A 24,282-nucleotide genomic window follows, 5' to 3' on the forward strand; every position below is an offset into this window, starting at 1 on the left:
GCGATTGAGAAAAACTGAAATAATTCTCACCCATTCTCTCTCAGTAAGGGGGTCAGTCTTCCCTGCAAGCCTTGTTAAGCACAGTTAGCTCACACCATGTTAATTTCACTGCTGGTTATCAAAGCTCACTGAAGAAAGCTCAGACTATCAGTTAACATGTCCCAGTGTTAAAGCAGGGCTCTCCAAAATGCTTTCCCATTGACGGTCCAGGACTCTCAATGGAAATGTTGGGGGTCCCAGTGAAAGTACAAAGTCTTAATGTTATGGTACACAAATATTTTTTTATTAATTCGTTTTGACAATTTTATAACAGTAAGAAACACACACTAAAAGCCACAAACACATTTTTTTCTGTCTAAAAGAGAATAAAACAGGCATAGGAAAAGAATCCACAAAAGCAAAATTCCATAAAGATCAAAAGGAAAGCCAAGCATTCTACTGACCCAGGCATCCCGACTGCTCTCAATATTAAACACAAGCATTCTACTGACCCAGGCATCCCCACTGCTCTCAATATTAAACACAAGCATTCTACTGACCCAGGCATCCCCACTGCTCTCAATATTAAACACAAGCATTCTACTGACCCAGGCATCCCCACTGCTCTCAATATTAAACACAAGCATTCTACTGACCCAGGCATCCCCACTGCTCTCAATATTAAACACAAGCATTCTACTGACCCAGGCATCCCCACTGCTCTCAATATTAAACACAAGCATTCTACTGACCCAGGCATCCCCACTGCTCTCAATATTAAACACAAGCATTCTACTGACCCAGGCATCCCCGCTGCTCTCAATATTAAACACAAGCATTCTACTGACCCAGGCATCCCCACTTAAGTGCTCTGGCTTTTCTGTTCCGTACCACATCATGGATCATTCTTGCTGTGTTACCTGTTTGACAATGTAGGCAATAATCCTTACACTATCAGTGTAGTAGAGCAGCCATTGTGAAAATACTTTAAAGTTATAAGTGGAAAAAGTTGTCAGGATGTAGCAATGAAAAGGAAAATGACAGGTATGTTATTTAAACAGTTGTAGCAACACGTGGGGACGTGAAACGTTTCGGAACCCTGCTACTTACTCTTTAAACTTAGCATTATTACTATAGTACAGCTAAATAGACAGCAAAAAAAATCAATTCTTCTGAGCCATTTCTTTCTGTCAGCAGCCGCTAACTTCTTTCAATCACAATTGTTTATGCTTTGGAAGCAGTCGACAAAAAAGCCCGAACTGGATTTCTGCAAAACAAGCAACTGTACACTGGCGGGCACGAGAAAGTGGAGCACCTCAGTATAGGTTCAGTCCTTTAGTCCACTCAGATCCAAGTATTCCCAGGTCCATGTTTTCCAGTTCTCCACAGTGGGAACTACAACGCAGAGTATGAGCTTGCTAACATTCTGAAGCTTGAACCTCACACAACGCAGCTGTGTTACCTGAAATTACCAATCCTCCGTGAAGATCCATACACATGCTTGCTACACTGGTATTATTTGGGTCAGTTTACAAAAGCAGGCACAAATAAAAGCCTGGACAATGCACAATGCAAAACTACACGGTCGCGCAATATTCAGTCATTTATGTCATAATACAGTTATAGGACAGTATAGTTTTTCATTTATTCTAGAACCATGATGAATTTACAAGACAAATCAGGACATTGCAGTCTGGTCTCAGGGATGCTACATACCAGGGTCAGGATACTCGTTCCCATCAATTTATTTTCAAATTAAGTTTAAATCCTAAACCCTGAAACTCATTCACCGCACGAGTTATGGATTGCTCCTGATAGTTGCAGATGGGTTTCCTTTCTGCACATTCCCACTCTGACTGCATTGACAGCAGCAGAGAAGCCTCTTGTGATGTGTCCGTGTCACTGCCCACTTTCTGACACTATCAGGGTGCAAGCAATTGAAGTGAATTTTTACCATTTACAATGTATGCTCTTAGGAGTGATACCCAAAAACAAATATTACAAGGATTCATAATGCAAGGTTAAAAATGTTTTCCTAATGAGTGAAAAGTGCCATTGAACATGGTCTTTAAGGTTTCTATCCTCTCTGAATTCGCTGGTGTGTTTAACACAGAAACTCTCCCATAATCAGAGCAGTAATACGGTTTCTATCTTGAGTGAGTTCGCTGGTGTTTTTTCAGGTGTCCTGAATGACTGAAACTCTTCCCACATACAGAGCAGTGGTACGGTCTCTCTCCCGTGTGAATTCGCTTGTGTGCTGTCAGATCTCCGGACTGTCTAAAATTCTTCCCACATTCAGAGCAGTGATACGGTTTCTCTCCAGTGTGAATTCGCTGGTGTGTTTTCAGATCTCCGGACTGACTGAAACTCTTCCCACAGTCAGAGCAGTGATACGGTTTCTCTCCTGTGTGAATTCGCCGGTGTCTTTGAAGGTGTGCTGACCGACTGAAATTCTTCCCACAGTCAGAGCAGTGATATGGCTTCTCTCCTGTGTGAATTCGTCTGTGTTTTTCAAGGTGTTCTGACCGATTGAAACTTTTCCCACAGTCAGAGCAGCGATACGGTTTCTCTCCTGTGTGAAATCTCTGGTGTTTTTTCAGACTGGCTTTTCTACTGAAACTTACACCACAGTCAGAGCAATACAGGTCCTGGTCTGTGTGAATTCGTTGGTGTTTTTTCAGGTTGTCTTTTCTATAGAAACTCTTCCCACAATCAGAGCAGCTATACGGTTTCTGTCCTGTGTGAATTCGCTGGTGTATTTTCAGGTGTCTTGCATTACTTAAACTCTTCCCACACTGAGAGCAGCGACACGATTTACCACCTTTACGAACTCTCTTGTGCTTTTTAAAATGCTCTAACTGGGCAAAACCTTTCTCACAGTTAGGATATTCTCCACCGCCCGCCCTCGCTTTAACTGCTGGGCTGGAACCTGGAAAATATTAACAAGAAAGAAAGTAAGAGGGACTGCTTGTAGGCTTCGGGCATGTGGCTAGGTGGTGGAGTGGACTAAAGCATGTGAATTTCAGCTGTGGGGGCTTGCACTGGGTTACACACTGGGTTACACGCCCCAATGGCAACATTATATGTAGATGTTAAGTTTATCAGTAGTGAGTCCTATCTTGAACTGCTTGGAGTGGTGCACGAAAAACACACACCTAGTAATCTAACCTACATGCTCCCTCCCCTCTCAAACACACTGTGGATATCACACAATCTAGAATGACAATGTCACAGCTACTGGGAGTCACTCACCTGCTAGACTGTGTTTTGAATATGAATGCCTGTCTTCCTTTCCACCTCCTTGCATGCTGTTGGGAGAGCCTTCCTCTCCAGCGCCTTGCTCTCTCACGCAGATTCTCTCCAGCACCACGCTACACTCCCGCAGGCGTACAGGCTCCAGGTCAGGGATGTTTGGTTTGAAGTCCTCGGATTCTTCCTTCACTGGTTCCATGTGGTCAAACTCTACTTCAAGGGGCTCCTGTTTAATACGGACAACGTCCATCACCTCTTCTTTAACACAAAGGTGTTCTTTTGTCTCCAATTCATTGTGCTCAGCTTTAATCTCAGAGACCTGTAGGTGACAGCAGTCACATATCTCCTGTTTAATGGGGAGGGAAGCCAGGCCAGAGAACTCCATTTTAATGGGGACAAGTTTAGATTCAAGGAGCTCCTCTTTAATCTGGACAGATTCCATCTTCACACTGTCCATGGCAGCACACGGGATTCTGTTTAGTAGCTGCTAAATAAAAAATAAAATAATTCAGTGCTACTAAGGCTATTCCAGGGACCGACACAAAACACGCCCTGTGGGCCGTACAGTATAATAAGCAGTACCCTTTTATGAATGTAGATTTTCGCTAAATGTAATAAAAATTGTTTATACTTAAACTGTACGGCTGTGCCAACAAAAACATAGAATAATACAAATAAACAGCAACTGTTTCCCTGCCTGACGTCACAAATGCTGCCATGACTGTCATTTACTGTCCCCGGTGTACCTTATTTGCGCAAAATATCTGCCTGTGGAACAGGAAAACTGTACGTATTAAACGGTATATACGTTAAACAAGTCATGTTGTTTGGCGGGGTCATGCCTCTCAATACAATGCAAACAGAACTCCGATCTAACAGGATCCGTTATAAGTGGAGTGCGCCTGTACACAACACAAGATCATTCAAGAACACGTGTTAAATACAAGCATTTCGTTAACATTAGCCACCAATTATAATTTCTAGTAGTTTAACTAACAATCTGTGTAAAAGAAAACAAAAGCAATTTCAAGTATTTGTTCATTACAATAGTATTGACATCCCTTATTTAGTATTTCATGTCCTTTCTCAGACTATTAAGATTTTTAGAAACATTACAACATATTTGAGGCCCACTTTGATATACCATATGCATTGACACGGATATAAACGAGACTGGCATAAACAGATACATTAATTAACATATTTTAAAAAAAATGTTTTAAACACGTACAACAAGGCAAATCAAATTATTCTGATAAAGTTTAACATAAAATAAGATCTGGCGAATCCGGGTGCAGTTCCTTCATTCTAAGAAGGCAGTCACTAAACTGTATCGTTTACCGTATTGAAAGAAACATTGTTACACGAAAAATCACCTTAAGTACAACATGCAGGTGGTAAATAGTGACATCCCCCGCCCCCCTGAACCCTATTGGCTCACACACTCACAGCGATACATTTACATACACACGGACCAATCGCTCAGACCCTCGGTCCCGCACAAGCAGCTGACTGGCGGGACCAAACACAAATCCAGTGCAGCCAACACAGACCCCTGCACTGTACACGTGACATCCTAGGCAGCACGCCAGCGCTGCCTAGACACTAAACGCGCTTCCACTCGCAGACTCACGCAGGGTGACGCACGCACACACACCTAATTATAGGAAAGTTCAGTGTAGCACCCCAAAAGTCCCATAAGAACATAAGAAAGTTTAAAAACGAGAGGAGGCCTCATTCAGCCCATCTTGCTCGTTTGGTTGTTAGTAGCTTATTGATCCCAGAATCTCATCAAGCAGCTTCTTGAAGGATCCCAGGGTGTCTGCTTCAACAACATTACTGGGGAGTTGGTTCCAGACCCTCACAATTCTCTGTGTAAAAAAGTGCCTCCTATTTTCTGTTCTGAATGCCCCTTTATCTAATCTCCATTTGTGACCCCTGGTCCTTGTTTCTTTTTTCAGGTCAAAGAAGTCCCCTGGGTCGACATTGTCTATACCTTTTAGGATTCTAAATGTTTGAATCAGATCGCCACGTAGTCTTCTTTGTTCAAGACTGAATAGATGCAATTCTTTTAGCCTGTCTGCATACTCTATGCCTTTTAAACCCGGGATAATTCTGGTTGCTCTTCTTTGCACTCTTTCTAGAGCAGCAATATCCTTTTTGAAACGAGGTGACCAGAACTGAACACAGTATTCTAGGTGAGGTCTTACTAATGCATTGTAAAGTTTTAACATTACTTCCCTTGATTTAAATTCAACACTTCTCACAATATATCCAAGCATATTGTTGGCCTTTTTTAAATTGAAATTGAATCGGTCTTGTTTTTTGTTCATTTTGCAAACAAACCTGTGTCCAGCCACATCCGTGTGTCGCAAACTACATTTTAATAATAATTAAAAGATAAATAAAAAAGGAACTTACTTGTTTATCGTCCACGCCTTGCAAACGGATGTGCAATAGCATTTAAATACTACTACTACTACTACTACTACTACTACTACTACTAATAATAATAATAATAATAATAATAATAATAATAATAATAATAAAGACTCCGAATGCCTTAGTCGCGTTTTTTTTAACTTTTGTTTTGCTGTTCTTTCTTTATACGGCTTTATAAATGGCGCTGGGTCTTATTAATTGCCAACAGGTTCCTCTTTTAAACGTCACTAAGCTGTTATCAGCTGACTCGGTGACATGACAGGGGTGCATTCTGCAGCGACAGACGCAGCTGGTGGCAGTGTAACGCGTGTATTGTACGCAAAACTTAAACTCTCGTAAGGGCATACAATCAGATTACAAACTCGCGGTTTTCGCGTTTTGTATTTTGGAAGATGCACCAATTCTTTGTATCTGCTTTACAACTTAAGCTTTATATATTCTTTTTTCTATAAACAATCTTTTAAAATTATTATTATTATTATTATTATTATTATAAAATGTCTTTACTGCACGGTGCTATCATTCAGCAGTAATTTCTAGTATGTATTATGATTTATTTATCTTAGAATGTCTCATTATAACTCAGATTACACATATTTTCTTATAACATACTTGAACAAAGTTTATAAACACAAATTCATATATATATATATATATATATATATATATATATATATATATATATATATATGTTCAATTTCCGTTTGTTGAAGTGTAAATATGTAATCTTGATTAAAGTACTTGACATTGTACTGGCCTGTTTCAAGATGAATCTTGATTGATATTTAGTAGGCTGTGTGGTCCCGTGGTTAAAGAAAAGAGCTTGTAACCAGGAGATCCCCGGGTTCAAATCCCACCTCAGCCACTGACTCATTGTGTGACCCTGAGCAAGTCACTTAACCTCCTTGTGCTCCGTCTTTCGCGTGAGATGTAATTGTAAGTGACTCTGCAGCTGATGCATAGTTCACACACCCTAGTCTCTGTAAGTTGCCTTGGATAAAGGCGTCTGCTAAATAAACAAATAAGTAGAAACGGCACAGATACTTGCCAGCAGTGGATCAAGTACAAAACTCCCTGCTCTGTATTTAACATTCTGAACAGGATACAGAATAAAAACTCGCCCTTTGTTTATCAATATACACATTAATATCAGCATTAATTCAAGATCATTATGTTCTTTACTATGATTTTTAATTTAGCATTTCTAAGTCGTCCTGCATAGCCTTAGAAGTCCCCCGAGGGTCACGCTATGCCGTTATCACTTGATTTTCACTTTTGTTTATTATCATTAGTTGTCCATTTCATAAGAAAACATTTTTTTCAGTTCACCCAGAGCATTTTGTATTGTAGCGTTTCACGCAATAGGCAGAACAGAAGGAGACATGCTGCTTTTAGGTTCAAAGCTTTATTTAGGATATCTCTTAGCACCCTACACAGACCATTGCTCTTGCTGCTTGCCCTGGAACGACCACCATGAGCATCCAACACTTTTATAACTTAGCTCCGCCCCTTTATGCTAATCGAGTGTCGGAACGAACAGCTATCCTATTGGTCCCCAGCCGCACACTAGGACCAATGGGCACACACAACCAACAGCCAATGACAGGGGCCAGAGCACACATGCATGCAGGATAGCTCGCACAGCCACAGGGACAGAGCGAACTACAGGTGATAAAGAGGGGGGGAACACAATACAGCAGTATTAAAAACACACAGTGGAAACAAGAGGGAATACAGTACACAAACATAATACACGGTTCGCTACATTACCCCCACCTTAGCCTTTTTGCCCCCAAAAAGTTCACAGGGCCCCATGCAGCATATGACCGTGATCGGCAACCTCCACCCCTGAAACACAGACCCCCTCCCCGCATGTCCAATTTTCCCTCTAAGGGCTTTGGTGGGTGGGCCGGTGGGCCGTGCTGAGCGGAAAGCAGTCTGCTTTCCTCCTCTGGCCTGAGTGACTCTCGGCACCCCAGTATCAGGGGCTCCCTCGCAGGCAACAGGGGTTCTTCCTCAGGCGACGGCAGATCTGGGCTCTTCGGCAGCAGTTCTCTCTGCTCCTGCCCCTTGCTCGCACCCCTTGCAGGAGCCCTTAAAAGGACTGGCGGTTCCAGTGGTGGCTCTCTTAACAAGGCAGATAGCGGAGGTGCTCTCTCGGGCGGCGGGTCTTCCATCTCACACACTGGAGATGGTCCAGGATCCCTCGTTAACCTCCACGAACAGCCGCCCCTCCTCCACTTTCGTTTTCGGGCAGGCAGTAGGTCCTCTCCCTCCTGGACGGGGCAGCACGCCACTTGGTGCCCGAACTCCCCGCAGGCAAGGCACCAGCCTTGATCCTCCAGGCCACCGAGGAGATCCTCCAGTCCGCCATCCCACCGGGTCGTATCACAGCCACTGGTCCCTCTCCATCTTCTATCTGCTCCCGCTCAAAGCTGGATTACTTATTTCTTTTCATCCCAATGCTAACACCAATGTAACAAAACAGAGTTAATGGACAGCCCTTACAAGGACTCCCTGGAAGCAATCACACTATGATGATTTGGCAATTCTCTGTGTAAAAAAGTGCCTATTTTCTGTTCTGAATGCCCCTTTATCTAATCTCCATTTGTGACCCCTAGACCTTGTTTCTTTTTTCAGGTTGAAAAAGTCCCCTGGGTCGACGCAAGGCTAGGGGCAATTTCGTGGATTTATTTTCTTTACAATCTCAAAATCTCTGTCTCTTTGGGCACGGCGATAGGTTCTGTAGTGCAGCACTGCAGAATCTAAAATCAGGGGGCAGATCGGTGTGTTGGATCTTAACAGCGAAGGGACACCGTATGACAAAAAACAAACAAACAAAACAAAAACCCGAGGTTCTAATTTTCAAGAATATGGTGTAAAAGGTCAAACACGTTACAGTAATTGTAGATACCAGTGTGTATTATAATGCAGTGAACAGTTTTGTTCAGGTTGACCGATGTGATATTCTGCATGCCTGCCTCACTGACCGTCTGGGAGGTTCTGAAGAAGTCATGGGTTAAACTAATGTTGAGAACAGCCGCAGGCAGCGCGTTTGAAGGAATTCAAAATAAACGTGCAGAGAGTGCAAGGAAACAGTGACTTTAAATTATTTTATTAGCAGACACCCTTATCCAGGGTAAATTACAGTTGTTACATTGATTAAGAGCAGTAGTAGAATACAGTAAAGTGTGCAGCTGTTAAGTACAAGATGATGCCAGTACTGATACAGTTGGGTGCCATATAGTCCAGTCGAGAGTTGTGAGGTTTACAGAGGCTGTCTGAACAGCTGTGTCTTGAGGAGGCGCCGAAGTATATAAGACAGTAAATAAGCAGTTACAATTTGTAGCTTCTAGAGACTATGTATAGGATCTATTGCGCACTGGCTGAATGATACATTATATACAGCTTAATTTAAAGCTGAAATGTTATTTTATTTTTATAAAACAGTAGTTTTATAAGCACAATAAGCGACACTCAGCCTATTGCCTCGTGCCTCGCAACACCCAGGTGTGTGTAAGATTAGACTTTTTTACTATAAGTTTTAACTGCTCCTAGTCAAACTCCCTCTTACTTATACTTTACTGCATTCTTTATTTTGCTCTTAAATGTTATCTTATTGTACTTTCATAACTGCTCTTATCTGTATTGATATTCTGTAATGTGATATTTTATAATGTGCTACTTTATAAAACGATACTTGAAATTTGGCCTTGACTTAAGTTAAGTGGCCGTGGTGCCTCTACAAATTGATTGAACCAAAGGCCATTTTGGCCTTGCTCTTTTAGGTTTCAATTTAGAGTCCTGCAAGGATTCATAATGCAAGGTTAACATTTTTTTCCTAATGAGTGAAAAGACCAATTGAACTTGGTCTTTAAGGTTTCTCTCCTCTCCGAATTCACTGGTGTGTTTAATGCAGAAACTCTACCAGTCAGAGCAGTGATACGGTTTCTATCACGTGTGAATTCGCTGGTGTATTTTCAGGCTGTATTTTCTACTGAAATTCTTCCCACAGTCAGAGCAGCAATACGGTTTCTCTCCTGTGTGAATTCGCTGGTGTTTTTCTAGGCTGTCTTTTCTAGTGAAGCTGTTCCCACAGTCCGAGCAGTAATACGGTTTCTCTCCTGTGTGAATTCGCTGGTGTTTTTTCAGGTGTCCTGAATCACAGAAACTCTTCCCACAGTCAGAGCAGCGATACGGTTTCTCTCCTGCGTGAATTAGCTGGTGTGTTTTCAGGTTTCCTAACTTTCTGAAGCACTTTCCACATTCAGTGCAGCAATATGGTTTCTCTCCTGTGTGAATTAGCTGGTGTGCTTTCAGATCTCCAGACTGACTGAAACTCTTTCCACATTCACAGCAGTGATACGGTTTCTCTCCTGTGTGAATTAGCTGGTGTCTCTCAAGGTGTGCCGATTGGCTGAAACTCTTCCCACATTTAGAGCAGCAATACGGTTTCTCTCCTGTGTGAGTTTGCTGGTGTCTTTCAAGTCTTGTAGACTGATTGAAACTCTTCCCACAGTGAGTGCACTGATACATTTTCCCTGCTGTGTGAATTCTCTGGTGTGTGTTAACATGTACCTGGGTGAAACCTTTCCCACAGTCAGGATATTCTCCACTGCCCGCCCTCGCTTTAGCTGCTGGACTGGAACCTGGAAAATATGAACAAGAAAGAAAGTAAGAGAGTCTGCTTGTAGGTTTAGGGCATGTGGCTGGGTGGTGGAGCTATGGGGGCTTGCACTGGGTTACACCACGTTAGCTACACAAAAGGTCAACTTAAAGCCTTTATGTGTGAAAGCAAAGTTAGTAAAGACTGATGCTGGTGAAACTGAGCTCTGGGAACAAAATCTGACTTCAAAGTTCTCCTGTAATATTGCAGGTCTATTTCCCCTAGCAAACACTACAATAATATCTTTCTCATCAGAATTAGATTACAATTATATCATTCTCATCATGGCATTTTCTAACTTGTTATCCATCTTGGGGTATGTACAGATGCATACACAGAACTGTAATGTAATCCGCATCAGAAAAACCAACATCCAATCAGAACAGCTGCCAGTGATGTGCTTGGAGACTGGAACTGCTCCCTCTCTTTCTGTGTTTGTAAATCATCTTTTTGATTGGTTGCAGAGACATGCAATCACAGTACATTAGACATTTGCAGCACCATGCAAGAGCATTGCATTACACCTTTACAATAATATCCATACTTTTACGCTGAACATTTATAATAATATAACAGTACTTTGGTTTTTCTCCCCCTTGATATAATACCTCCTGCCCCAATGGCAGCATTATATGTCGATGTTAAGTTTATCAGTAGTGAGTCCTATCTTGAACTGCTTGGAGTGGTGCAGGAAAAACAAGCATCTAGTAATCTAACCTACATGCTCCCTCCGTCCCAAACACACTGTGGATATCACACAATCTAGAACGACAATGTCACAGCTACTGGGAGTCACTCACCTGCTAGACTGTGTTTTGAATATGAATGCCTGTCTTCCTTTCCACCTCTTTGCATGCTGTTGGGAGAGCCTTCCTCTCCAGCGCCTTGCTCTCTCACGCAGATTCTCTCCAGCACCACCCTACACTCCCGCAGGCGTACAGGCTCCAGCTCAGGGATGTTTGGTTTGAAGTCCTCTGATTCTTCCTTCACTGGTTCCATGTGGTCAAACTCAACTTCAGGGGGCTCCTGTTTAATACGGACAGTTTCCAGCACCTCTTCTTGTTTAACAGGAAGGGGTTCTTCTGTCTGGGGGATCTCCAATTCATTGTGCTCAGCTTTAATCTCAGAGACCTCTGGCTGGCTGCTGTCATATTGCATCTCACAGAGCTCCTGTTTAATGGGGAGGGAAGCCATGAACTCGCTAATGGGGACCAGTTCAAGTTCAGGGAGCTCCTCTTTAATCTGGACAGATTCCATCGTCACACTGTGGTATCACACGGGATTCTATGTTTAGTAGCTGATGAAATAAATGTATTTACATATTTAAATACAGTGTTACTAAAGCCATTCAAGGGGCTGACAAAACCTGGCCTCAATACTAGGGCTTTACTACTGAAGTGACATAGAATCTGTTGCTAAAGTTTATAATACCATAGGATTTTACTTGTTGTAAAAGTTTACATCACTTATCTATTCCATGTATTATTCATTGTAGATTTATTTTGTGCAACTTATTCCAACACATTTGTTTCAGTTGTAACAGTTACGATAGTGTTTCTAACACTATCCAGTTGTTTATAATTATTTTGCCTAATATTAATCAGTACCAAAAAAAAAAAAAAAAAACTGCCAAACTAGCTGAGTAATTCCTAATCTTGTATTTATTATTTATTTATTTATTTATTTTTAAATAAGAAATCCCTAAACGTATTTTACACGAGTCTAATTAATCACCCCCACACTCTTAACCGCACCGTTAAATACATCTTGCTTGATTATACTAAATGGTTACTCACCACTCCACACTATAAACTGACATTTGGCTTGCTCAGGTCAACCACAACACAATATCTGAACAGGATACAATAAGCAATGATACATTTAAGGGAGAATTATGAATGCGTACAGTAATGGAAAGTGCGTGGCACTGCCCATTCAGACTGCTGCTCTAACACGTGGAGTCCGGTTTGAAGAATGATGGAGGAAAGTTGGCGAGTTGAATAATAATAATAATAATAATAATAATAATAATAATAATAATCCCTTTGCAATCTCCTTCTCTGATCTAGGGGCTCGCTCTGCCATTTGAGTTCACCTACAATTTAAATATAAAGGCTGATTTTCAAGGCGAATGCATTTTAAAAGATACATAAGTGAAGACCTTATTACAATAATATAAAATCCTTAAATCTGCCCATAACCGCACGTTAATACTGTGTGGAGGGTGTTTCGATCTCACTCAGCGCAGTGTGCTCGAGGTGAGATTCCGACACAGCTCAAACTATGTGACAAAACAATTAATTCATCTATAGTATTTATTCTAGTTAGTTTTAGCTTACGTCTATATGATCGCGTTATCATAATTTTGGTCTCATCTCTGTGCTAGGAAATTCTTATACCATGCGGAAAACATCTTAATATATTTGTTATGTAACAAATCTACAATGAAGAAGCATAAATGGCATACATACACAGAGAGTACATTACGTACCTGTTCTTGTACAAGAAGCATTTACCGTGCTGAAAAGCATGTCGCTATAATAATACTATAGCAGCAGGCAGGCTTCAGTCACGGGTCTCAGTTTAAACGAACCTTGAATCGGTGTTGTTGATGCCCGCCACGCCTTTGCAAACAACCAAACTTAAACACAAAATGTAAATTACTTTTTTTGTTATCGTCTACTGGTGCGTTTAAATCGGTTTTTATTTGATTTTATTTGTTTACTTCTGGCATTTCTTGTTGATTATATTCACGACGTGTACTTAAATGACTGCAGGACCCCTTTCAACACGTCACTGAAGCTCTTATCACCTGACTCGGTCACATGACACGTTTGTTTGCATACCTAAACTCAGCTGTAATTCCCTTGCAATTCGAAGACGATCACCAACCAATGCTTTTGGGATATGCCTGCCACAGGTCAGGTATTCACTGAGCATTTTATATCAAAGCTGCCGATAGCCCGATTGGTCTTTGTCTGTAACAGGAACATGACGTCAACACGACTAGGGAAAGCTAGGGAGTGTGTGTGTGTGTGTGTGTGTGTGTGAGAGAGAGAGAGAGAGAGGGGAAGGGAGGGATTCTGTTTACTGTATTAATATAGAGGGAGGAGGGATACTGTTAGTATTAAGAAAAATTCTTTGTCTGTATATTTGAGTTGGTTATGCCATGTATGTGCTTTGGCAACACAATTATTTTTATTGTCATGCCAATAAAGCCAATTTGAATTGAATTGAATTGAATTGAGAGAGAGAGAGAGAGAGAGAGAGAGAGAGAGAGAGAGAGAGAGAGAGAGAGATCGTGTGTGTGTGTGTGAGAGAGAGATCGATCGATCTGCTTTAGAACGCTGTAGTATGGGAGATTTCATTTCCATTGAAGATAACAGCATTTCTGCATATTGTGCAGCTGCAGAATCTAAACAGAATATTTCAAGACAATTAATACCTGTTCCAGGTTGCAATACTATTTATTTGTACATTTTAATGGGGCTAAAATGATTTTTTTTTTTTTTTTTTTTTTTTTTTTTACATTTCCCTTGTTGAATCCGATCTGCAGTCTCGTTATCTACTTCCAGAATCCATTCGTAATTTTTGTAGCACGGTTTGATATTAGCTGTGGGTGCCACAATCTTTTTTGTTGAGTAGCTCATCAGCTCTTAAGAGTCGGTGAGTTTGTTAAGTCGGCAACAGAAATTAGGAATGCTTTTTGGAAGTGTTACTACTCATCGTTGAGTTTAGGATTGCTGTGCGCGCATGTGAAACCCAGAAAAGACAGTGTCTCCTCGTCAAATAGCAACACCACCGTTTGCAGCACTTGGTGACACAGCCCTGTTAACCACCTGCGTGGAGACTGGGGCAGCCCCCGATTCATTTTCTCTCTCTCTCTCATTGGACTGGAGCTGTTAGATCCAGGGTAGGATTTAAACTGCTCCTCAAACTTGAATCAATTCTCTGTGGATTACATTAAAGCATTTTACAATAAAAACACATGCCCTCAGCCACATGTTAAATTAGACTTTATTGTTTAAAAACAGAAAACTACAGCTTTAAGCCATTGTTTGGTTTGCAATGGGATCTATAAACATTGCTGCCGCTTCCTTTCTGTAATTATGTAACCTTTCCATTTGTTCAATTCACGGCTCCAGCCACATTCCCACGTGTTTTTGCAGGTAGGATTTTAACTGCCTCCCTGTCACCCACTATTCCACACACACACAAACACACATCCCTGTGCTCACATACCACTATACATTGTAACTCACCCGTGATACATAACCCAAACTATACAAATCAAACCAAAATACACCCAGTCACACCAATATAAAAAATTAAGGGGACAGATCATCACACAGTGCATTGGAATGCCTCGTTCAAACTGCCGAAAGAACCACACTGAATAAACTCGGCTGATTTGGTTTTTGTTTTCAGAGTTGCTTTCACAATCATGATTGAAATATAAAATGTTTACAGGTCTAAAATATTAATGTGATCAGCAACTGTTGTTTCTTCATCTGAGATTGTCACTAACTTTCTGCTGTGTAAGTTTTAATCAATTGAGGAAGTAAATGTATTAATTGTATCTGTTTTAAATTGAAGTCATGTGGACAAAGCTATTAGGTGAATATGTTAAATCAACTAAGAACGTGATTGTACTGCATTTAGAATGTATTTGGGACAGGTGCAATTTAAATGCAATGGTTAATGCACACCCAAATAACTATGATATAATTATCAGAAGTACTCATGATTCCAGGGCTGTGCTATATTTTACCCAACCAATAATACATTAGCAACAAACCCAAATGAGTCTTTTTTTAATGGTAAACCAACCACGTATGCATGCAGAGCATGTAGAGTGGAGTTTGTTCTGCGTGATTCACAAGTGATCTGCTAGAGCCACATCAGCTGTGTTAGTGGAAGTAGTTCACAGATAACACAGAAGAGCTCTTAAATTACATTTTCAATCTTTTATAACTTCAATGTCATTTCTTTTAAGAAACACTGGACTGGGGTACAGGCCCTGTGAATGTGTCTCCAAGTCAGACAAAGCTGAAGAATTGCATTTATAACTGAAGCTGAAGTGGAAGTACATGTTTGGTCGTTTTTGTGGTTACTGCACCACGGCACACATTACTAAAATATCGAAGACAAAAGTTACACGGTTTTGTTCATTTTGCTGGACAGTTTAATAGATAAATGCAATGACTTTGGGAGACTAAGCTGAAGTAGAGTCCCCATTGACCAACGCGCTTCGTGCAAGAAGACACTATGGAGGTGAAATGACCCAGGAGTGCAAGTGTAACATTTCCTAAAGGCCAAGCATCAAAACTGAGAGCTTTCTTTAACCCAGAGTGGTACCAGATATTATTCTATAATATCAAAATACATGTTCACCACAAAGATGCATTGTTTTCTTCAAACCTGAAGAATTATGGAATTATCTTGGTAGCTACAATCACTTTAAGAGATAAATTAGTAAGTCACTACCTAGGAGGTCCTCTACCAATTACCGGTTGGGAATCAAATGCATCAGAACAGTAAAACTGGTTAGGAAATAGCGATTGTTACAAAATAAATCTCCATTTCAGCAGACACAAAGACAATCCGTTTAAAAGGGCTGATATAATTCACATTCTTTATTTAAAAAAGAAAAATTATACATACAATATTAAACTATAACGGACTGAAAGTATAATCACACAGAAATAATGAACAATCCAAGTTTTTGTTTTGTGGGTGGGGGCACAGACTATTATTATTATTAGCATTTATTTTCAAAGAAGGCTGACTTCAGGAAAACAGGACAAAAAAAAAAGATAACTTATGTAACGCAGAAGCAGAAACTAAAACAGACTCCCCCTGCCCCCCCCCAAAAAATAAACATACAAATCACTTCCCGTTTCTTCCGTCAACATGCAGCAGCAGGACCATGAAAAGAATGCAGGTTGCGATGGATGCAGATTACATTTGTTTGAAATTTAAAACGAGGACTGATCAAGATGTATGTAGCATGCACCCTGTTAATGTTACTGGTATCAACCAATTGTTCAGGTACACAGCGTATGAGTGCTTAAATTAAGGGGGAGAGGTTTGCTTCTTGGGGTGTTAACTGCATTTTGGTACAATGCCTTCAGTGGCCTGTTTTTCTGTCTATTTGGGGGGGGGGGGGGGGGGGAATCAGTGCATCACAATTTGCCTAAGTTTTTCAACTAGGCACTCAATTTGTTTTTCTATAATAATAATTCTAGTAGTGCACACTATACCGTCCTTCGGATGAGACATACCAAGGTCCTATTGTAAGTGACTCAGCAGCAGCATAGCTCACCCCCAAGTCTCTTTGGATAAAAGCGTCTGCTAAATTACTAAATAATAATAATAATGCTGCAATATTATTAATAGTCTAATCTGAGACTTGTTATACCTACAGAAATGGCTTCACAAAGTAAAACCTGTCTCGAGTCAACTAATTGCCTGTCCCTAGCTGAACAGATTATCTCCAATAGAAGTGAGAGGGAGGGGCGAGAGACGACTACAGTACAAATGAAGTGTAACTACCCCCCAGTGAATACAGGTTTCACTCGTACACAAGACTAGGATACAAGTTAGATAGAATTACCCTTCACTTGGGGGGAGACATTCTAATGAATATTTGTAGAACGTGTCACAATATGACAAAACTTCATTTAAACAATAGTTTGTTTAAATGTTTTTTTTTTTTTTTTATGAATGACAAAAGGAAAGAGGAATCTGGTTGAAATGACCCCAGTGTGTCAGTGCCCCACCCCCCGTTGAGTGGAAAAGTCAGACTGCTCTGTCAATTGTTTGAGGAGCCAGCGTCTCTGTGTGCGTCACTCTGATGGTTCACTGTGCTCGGGAGACTGCTAGGGGGCGCTGCAGCTCTAGCGAATGGCTTTGACGGGGCTCTTGAAGCTGCTGGCTGCCTGCAGTTGGAGCTGATAAGCCATAGGGTGGATCTTGAACCCGTAAAGCCTTGGGAAAAATCAATCAATCAATCAATCAATCAATCAATCAATCACAAGTGGTTAAGTTATGATTCAAGTCATGGCTAGCCACCTCACAGTCCAGAAGACCCTTCAAGCCAGGACCTTCATTAATGAATAATCTTCAGCAGCAGCAGGATGTTTAAGATTATGGAGATGCCCATAATCCCTGCCATGCAGGTAGTTATGTATATAAATGGAAAATGTACAATATCACAACTTTAAATAAAACCTGGTGCTTGAACAGTAACTGCCGCTTGGTGCAAGGACAGAAGTATTACTGTTACAAAGCTGAAATCATCTGTGTTTTATACTGGAAGTGTAGAACTCAGACACTTTATAAAACTACCTCCCATCTCATTCACTTTCCAACACATTCCACAACAGAAAGCAAAACAGGTTCAGGATCACAAGAAAATAATTCCATCTCAGCGTCACGCAAAGTTTTATACAACCATGAATGTATTTTCTTGTAATCTTTCTGCATTCCGAAAGGTATTTCCAGCTGGATCAAATATTTTTTTAATAGAAATTGTAACAATTAATCTATAAAATTATGATTAATTCCAACTCTGAAGTCTGTACTCCATGCGTGATTGATAATACGCGAACCCCCCACCCCCTGTGCTGACAGGTTTAAATGGAGCGATAACACCTGGCCCACATTCCCCCTCTCACCTGGGTACGAACTGGTTGGCGGGCCTCTTGGGGCGGTATTCGGGGTGCACCATGAACAGCATGTGGGGGAACCCCGTCCCAAAGTAGGCTCCGTCAGTGTGGTGGTGCCGCGATGATTTGGGGGTGTACACGTCCATGCACTTGGGACAGTACAACTTGACCATGGCCTCACCCGGGATATCAGAGAGGCCTGGGGAGGGGTGAGATCCGGTTACACTGGGGTCCCGTACCTACCTACCTCTTGCACAAAGGAGTTGAATCTGGTTGTCAAATCCAGGAGTCTACTGGGCAGCTATTTACTTCTAGCAAACTAATATGGTGTTAATTTAACATTTCTCCTAAACGTATAACCAGTCAAACATATACGCAGGCATTTATTTAAGTGTATAGTGCAATTTATTTAATATTCTAATGTCTTGAATTGAATGCTGTATACACAACCTTATGTACAGATATATGCTGCAGTAATTCATAAAACAACAATGACGGCTTTTCTGATTGGTGTACAAACATCCCCAGTATTTTGTAGTTCAAAATGTTTGAAATATGTTTAATCCTAAAGTTTAAGACCTTGTAGAGCCCCCTTGGACTGTTTTTGTTAGCTTAGGTAAGGTAGCCCGAGATCTAGGCTAAATCAGGGTTTGTGAAACAAGCAATTTGAAAAAGAAACAGAAACTAAACACACGCATACACAGTTAAACTGTTGAGACTACACAGATAGCAGGGATGTAGACTCCCCAACAAAGAGAGTGAGGAAGATTTACATTGAAGCCCTACACAGAGAGAAAGAGAGAAAACAGAAAGAGAAAAGCCTCAATACGTAATCGAAAGAAAGCAGCGATGCCAGAGCAGGAGTAGCACACGCACGCGGTACTTCAGTGTTCAAAGGGTGTTCACTCACCGATTGGGAGCATGGGCTGGTTCTCACAGTACACTCGGGGACAGTACCCAAAGTCACCCTGCTGGTACTTCTCCAGCTGAAAGACAGAGTTCACAACAAGACAGTTAGCCACCAAGCGACTCCTGATAGACGGAGAGCGAGTTCTCTATAACAAGAAAACAGTCAACAGTGCTCCGTTCAGAAATTACAGTGCTTTGAATGGAATGACTTCAGACCCTGCACTTCTCCACACAAGCTCAAAACCAGATAAAGGTTAAACCTGATCAGTATGACTCAGTACTGGAATAGCAGAACCCAGTAACACTGACTGATTCCAACCCCCAGAAAGATATTAATGAGAAGGTAAAAACAGCAATTAAAATGACATCGGAAGCTACTAACTCATTAATATATTAGGTATATTTTGTTAAACGTTGATTGCATACACCAGTAGAGGGACAGTTTTTTTTAGTACTAAGCTGGATCCCTGTGGCTGGCTTACCATCTGCGCGATGCCGCGGTTCGTGAGGATGTACCGTGCGTGAATCAGTCCGTACAGCATCTCTGCAGCCTGCTCTATCAGGTCACTCTGGTTTGGGTTATCTTCCAGCTCCTCATCTACAAACACACACAACCGTCACTGTGCCAGTGTTTCATAGCTTTGTGTCTGTGCTGTGTAGCGGTGCAGAGGTGGAAATCCGCAACAAATGTTGGACAGGTATAAATCAAATGTGCAGACAAAAGCCCTTCAAAAACTACTAAACTTGTTATAGGACACATAGTCATTGATAAAACTGTATTAAAATGCAAAAGGGTAATTCTATACGAAATCAACCAAAATTGTGAAAATATCACGATAGATTTCAGATTTTGGTGAAACTTGGTACAGTTAGTTAAATCTGATGCTTCTGTGAGCAAGTCAGTTTATTTTTCTTTTATTAAGGTAGCATAATTTACTGTGCAAGTATTGAAATTTGTTGTATTTGTCCGATTACTTTGTTGCTACATACACACATATATATACACACACACACACACACACACACGTGTGTAATAGTGATATGTCCTGCTTCCTTGGCTGCAGAAATAAGGTCCAGTTTTTTAGTTTTAAACTTTCATTGCGGTTTTCCCAAAAAATGATTGGGCGTCAAAAACAGCTAAAAGTTGATACAATACCAAACCAATCATAATATGCATCCATAATATAGATGTGCGTGTACGTGGCTCCAAATAGGGAACAAGAGCAATTAAAAATCAATCAAATAAAAACCATGCTTATCAGTAACTGATTAATTGTTGCATCGCTAATACAATGATACTTCAATGTCAGAATTCAGGATCAGACGCTTACAATTGAGCATTATTGTAAAGGACCAGGGTAATGAACTGTTCCTCTCTCACAGCTGCATGAACAGCTCCAAATAATAAGTCTACAGGCGAGATGAGAAGTGTGTTCCCATCACAGCAGAATTTTCTGGGACTGTGTGCCAGGCTTTGTGTTCTACCAGCGAATACCGGGCTACTGCACCACAGGCTGGCCTAGCTGTGACCTACAGCAAGGGGTACCAGAATGCAGCAGCTTTAGAGATGCAGTAACTGGTGATAGGGCATGTTTTTACTTGAGAGGTGCAATTGAACATTTGGAGTGCTTCATTTGGAGCCCTGCGTGCCAAGCGACCCAGAAAAGCACACCTTCCTTGCATGTTGATAAAGTAAAGCTATTTGTGATGAGGAATGTCAGAATCTCCTAAACAAATTGCATTCATTACTTTTGAATAATAAAGTTCTCATAATGCACATACATTGCTATGCACCAGTAGTATTTACTGAAGAGTCTACACAAGTTTGCTTTTGAATACTAAATGCACCAATTATTGTTGGTTACCTAACACTGGTTGCGGATTGCACCTCTAAGCAGCTTATCAATAGCATTGTATTTGTAATATGAATTCAACCACCAAGTGCATATTTCTCAGCAGAATAAAAGGAAGGGAGCAGTAATAATAGTAATGAATATTTTGAAGCATGGGTTAGAGAAAGTGTTAGTGCAGTGTGTAAATGTAAGTAAAAGCAGATCACAATGCAGGACCTGTAAGGACCTCAACTCACATGCAGCGTGGGACCTACCTGGCTCCAGGTCTAGAATCATGTCCAGTGCTTGCCGGTAGTGTGGCACCTGTTCATTCAGCCCGGTCAGATTGAATTTATCCTGAATGTAGTCTTCATCCACCTGTGGAAGAGAGAGAGAAACACACATACCGTAAATACAAAAAACTAGCAGCGTCAAGAATGACTGTACCTATCCACCGATAGGGGTGTAACGACTCACTGTCAGAGATGGAAAGAAGCTTCGTTTTAATATGTGCTTGAGCCCCAGTGTTTAGGTAACAAGCTCAAGGAATGTATCCAACTTATTTCCATCTGAGCACTGCGCATCAATCTTCCCTTGCATGATACATTGGGATGTATTTTCAAAGCATTTAATCCAGTCCTGTTTTTTGAAAGCTGTAAAATGCCTGTTCACGTCACAAAACTACAAAAACAACCTTAATTTTCCATCCAGCAGAAGGACTTGTAGCACACAGAGAAATAGGTACACAGTTTATTTCAGACACTGTCTGTTTCGCTACGCGGACAGTGTGAAAGCCTGCATCGTACAGTACTGTATTCCCCCCCCCAAAAAAAAAAAGTTAGTTACGTTGGTGTGAAAGTTTTATAAAGTAACATTTAAACTTGTCAGCAGTCAAAAGCAAAAGTTTATATTATTGGTTTTGGTGTAAGCCTAATAGTTAAATACTTGTGTATGTTGATGTAGCTACATTATTTGGTGGCCTTTCCGTGAATTCTTGTTTTTTACCCCCGCAATTCACCTGTGAAATGTACTAAAAATCAATGTGCCAAAATCATATCCTTACCTATTGTATTCAAGTTTTCTTGATTAAAAAAGGCAATACTTTATGTTTTGTTTTACAGCATGTTGTGTTTGGATTATATGGGAATATTATATAACAAGCTGAATTTAGTATGATAGTTAAATTAGTCAGGATTTGTGAGATTAATTCAAATGCTTTGTTTTTGGACATTAAATTAACAGTAATGACCAACCATAGTTCAGACCAAACTTGCTTCTGTTAAAATGTGTTTATTTTGTATTATTACAGTGTTAGTGAGTTTCTAACCCAGATGAAGCTGACAGGTAAGAGACAGACGCTTACTTCACAGAAGAACTCGTTGCCTCGCAGTCCACAGAACCAGGAGATCCACGACACTTCCTCCGAGCTGCTCATTTTAATCTCCTCTGCAGGAATAAAAACACACTTTACAAAACATTCAAAATGCAAGGAATGTGGAGAATATTTCAGGTTCTCAACACGCACACATACATACAGTCGCTTTAATGGAACTATCATGGGGAATGTTTCCAGAAATTGTGTATTCCCACATTATTATATTGTGTGTATCTTATTCTATGTTGGCCCCCTTGTGCAATGTTGCTCTAAGTTTTTTCATCTACTTTTCCTTCAATTGTGTAATGTGAGTGCCATTTTGAAATGTCAGTTTTCAGCATGCGGCATTATTATAAATATGAAATGGTATTGTTTAAAAGACAGGGCTCGCATTAGAATAAGTGTAAACAGTAAGACATTTGCTTAAATTAAGCACAATTGCACGAGTGGCTAAAACACATGAAAAAGTTGGCAATCAATTTCTGCAAATATACCCGCTTACAGTTCCATTAAAAGGGGAAACAACGTCCCTAGAATGCAGGCAACATCCCCATCTTAAGACTCGTTGCTCATTTCAACAGGTCGTTTCTTACAGGTATCAAATCAAAAAAATATTATTCCATTCTAATAAAAAAAAACGAATGCCCATCTATTTAGTGTTTGTGAAAAACAGCCCCATTATTACTGTAAGCTCCAACAGTACCCCAAAACCTGAAAAGGAGGTTATGCCATTTCAAATTAAACCCAACGCTCTTAGTGAATTAATAAACTAAAACCCACCGCTTAGAGAACGCGAGACAGACCTTTATTTCACAGCTAGAACTGTTCACAATACTGCAATATCGATTCGATTTTCATCTTACACTGCGGCTCATTGCAAACAGCGCTGTTGTTTCTAAACATGAACGTGTTTCTACCGCCGCTACTTCTAACGTAATGTTTTTAAGGGCTAATGGCTGTGCTACGCTAGTGTCGGTTTTTAATCCTAAATTAGTTGAATCTAAAAAAAATACAAACAGCTACGGTATCCAACTCTACGGCGCTATGACAATTCTACAAAATATGGCTGCTTCGTGATGCTTGGGCCTGCTATTTTTCCCCACCAAGACATATTAAGAAAACACTTCTAAAAACAGATAAAAACATATACTCTCGGTGTTTTACAAACTTACAGGTGAAGAGAGAGTCTCTCAGCTTTTGAAGAACACCGAATCGGTTTTGTTTTTTCTCTTCTTAACAGTATTTTTGTGTTTCTATGCGGATTTATGTCAGACAACCCTGCGGCCCACACAGCAGCTACCTCGGTTACTGCAATGAGGGGAACAGCGCAGCTGCGGCGATCGGTGAACACACGTGATCTCCTCCAGCGCTGCGGCTTTATGGGAATTGTAGTTTTAATAATTGTCACGCCAAGATACCAAAACCGTGTGTCTGATTCTATATATATATATATATATATATATATATATATATATATATATATATATATATATATATATATATATATATATAATGATGTAATGTTGAAATAATGTAAATATCTCAGTATTATTGCTGTTAATGTGACATGTCAACACCACATTAGGTAAGTTTACAGTTTCACAATGTTTAATGATACTTTTGAGCCAAGTTTATGATTGTTGATTGGCCAGTTTGGAATGAAACAAAAAAACCATCACTGCACACATGTGAAAGTTTCTTTCAACATAGAATGTAAATCAGAAGCTGTATATCACCTTTCAAGGTGTAGCATCGCTGTGCTTGCCTATTGAAATTATTATTATTATTATTATTATTTATTTCTTAGCAGACGTCCTTATCCAGGGCGACTTACAATTGTTACAAGATATCACATTATACATTATTTCACATTATACAGATATCACATTATTTTTACATACAATTACCCATTTAAACAGTTGGGTTTTTACTGGAGCAATCTAGGTAAAGTACCTTGCTCAAGGGTACAACAGCAGTGTCCCTCACCGGGGATTGAACCCATGACACTCTGGTTAGGAGTCCAGAGCCCTAACCACTACTCCACACTGCTGAAATTACATCTCTTTTACACAATTGATTATAAAGCCTGATGTGGTCTGGATAAGACTGTTGTGGTCTGGATATTGCCGATTGCGTACTGTAAGATACTGTAGGCGA

The 24,282-nt window shown here is 40.4% G+C and overlaps 3 protein-coding genes across 8 annotated transcripts; all 3 read right to left on the bottom strand.

The window, feature by feature from the left end:
- Positions 1 to 261: 261 nt before the first annotated feature.
- LOC117433861 (zinc finger protein OZF-like) lies at positions 262 to 6,000 on the bottom strand. Of its 4 annotated transcripts, none has more exons than XM_059008816.1 (3): positions 5,653 to 6,000; positions 3,232 to 3,715; positions 262 to 2,908 (listed from the first exon to the last, which is right to left on the bottom strand). In XM_059008816.1, exons 1-3 carry the CDS (start codon positions 5,692 to 5,694, stop codon positions 2,127 to 2,129), a joined length of 1,308 nt encoding a protein of 435 aa, XP_058864799.1. In that variant the 5' UTR covers positions 5,695 to 6,000; the 3' UTR covers positions 262 to 2,126. The 4 variants fall into 4 exon arrangements, with proteins under 4 accessions (XP_058864799.1, XP_034774972.2, XP_058864801.1 ...); XM_034919081.2 differs by having other exon boundaries at positions 3,232 to 3,718; positions 5,653 to 5,997; XM_059008818.1 differs by lacking the exon at positions 5,653 to 6,000 and adding an exon at positions 4,463 to 4,598.
- Positions 6,001 to 6,971: 971 nt separating this feature from the next.
- On the bottom strand, positions 6,972 to 13,314 carry LOC117971088 (zinc finger protein 239-like). Of its 3 annotated transcripts, none has more exons than XM_059008820.1 (3): positions 12,831 to 13,314; positions 11,140 to 11,509; positions 6,972 to 10,322 (listed from the first exon to the last, which is right to left on the bottom strand). In XM_059008820.1, the coding sequence occupies exons 1-3, from the start codon at positions 12,849 to 12,851 to the stop codon at positions 9,628 to 9,630; spliced, it is 1,086 nt and encodes a 361-aa protein (XP_058864803.1). In that variant the 5' UTR covers positions 12,852 to 13,314; the 3' UTR covers positions 6,972 to 9,627. The 3 variants fall into 3 exon arrangements, with proteins under 3 accessions (XP_058864803.1, XP_058864802.1, XP_034774973.2); XM_059008819.1 differs by having other exon boundaries at positions 6,973 to 10,322; positions 11,140 to 11,636; positions 13,004 to 13,314; XM_034919082.2 differs by having other exon boundaries at positions 6,974 to 10,322; positions 11,140 to 11,636.
- A 2,646-nt stretch (positions 13,315 to 15,960) lies between these two features.
- On the bottom strand, positions 15,961 to 23,466 carry LOC117971090 (casein kinase II subunit beta). The gene is made up of 7 exons (XM_059008821.1): positions 23,298 to 23,466; positions 22,114 to 22,196; positions 21,026 to 21,128; positions 19,401 to 19,516; positions 18,920 to 18,995; positions 18,019 to 18,208; positions 15,961 to 17,329 (listed from the first exon to the last, which is right to left on the bottom strand). Exons 2-7 carry the CDS (start codon positions 22,183 to 22,185, stop codon positions 17,239 to 17,241), a joined length of 648 nt encoding a protein of 215 aa, XP_058864804.1. The 5' UTR covers positions 22,186 to 22,196; positions 23,298 to 23,466; the 3' UTR covers positions 15,961 to 17,238.
- Between the last annotated feature and the right edge of the window lie 816 nt (positions 23,467 to 24,282).

This window comes from Acipenser ruthenus, chromosome 38 (assembly GCF_902713425.1).
Source record: "Acipenser ruthenus chromosome 38, fAciRut3.2 maternal haplotype, whole genome shotgun sequence".
Lineage (NCBI taxonomy): Eukaryota > Metazoa > Chordata > Actinopteri > Acipenseriformes > Acipenseridae > Acipenser > Acipenser ruthenus.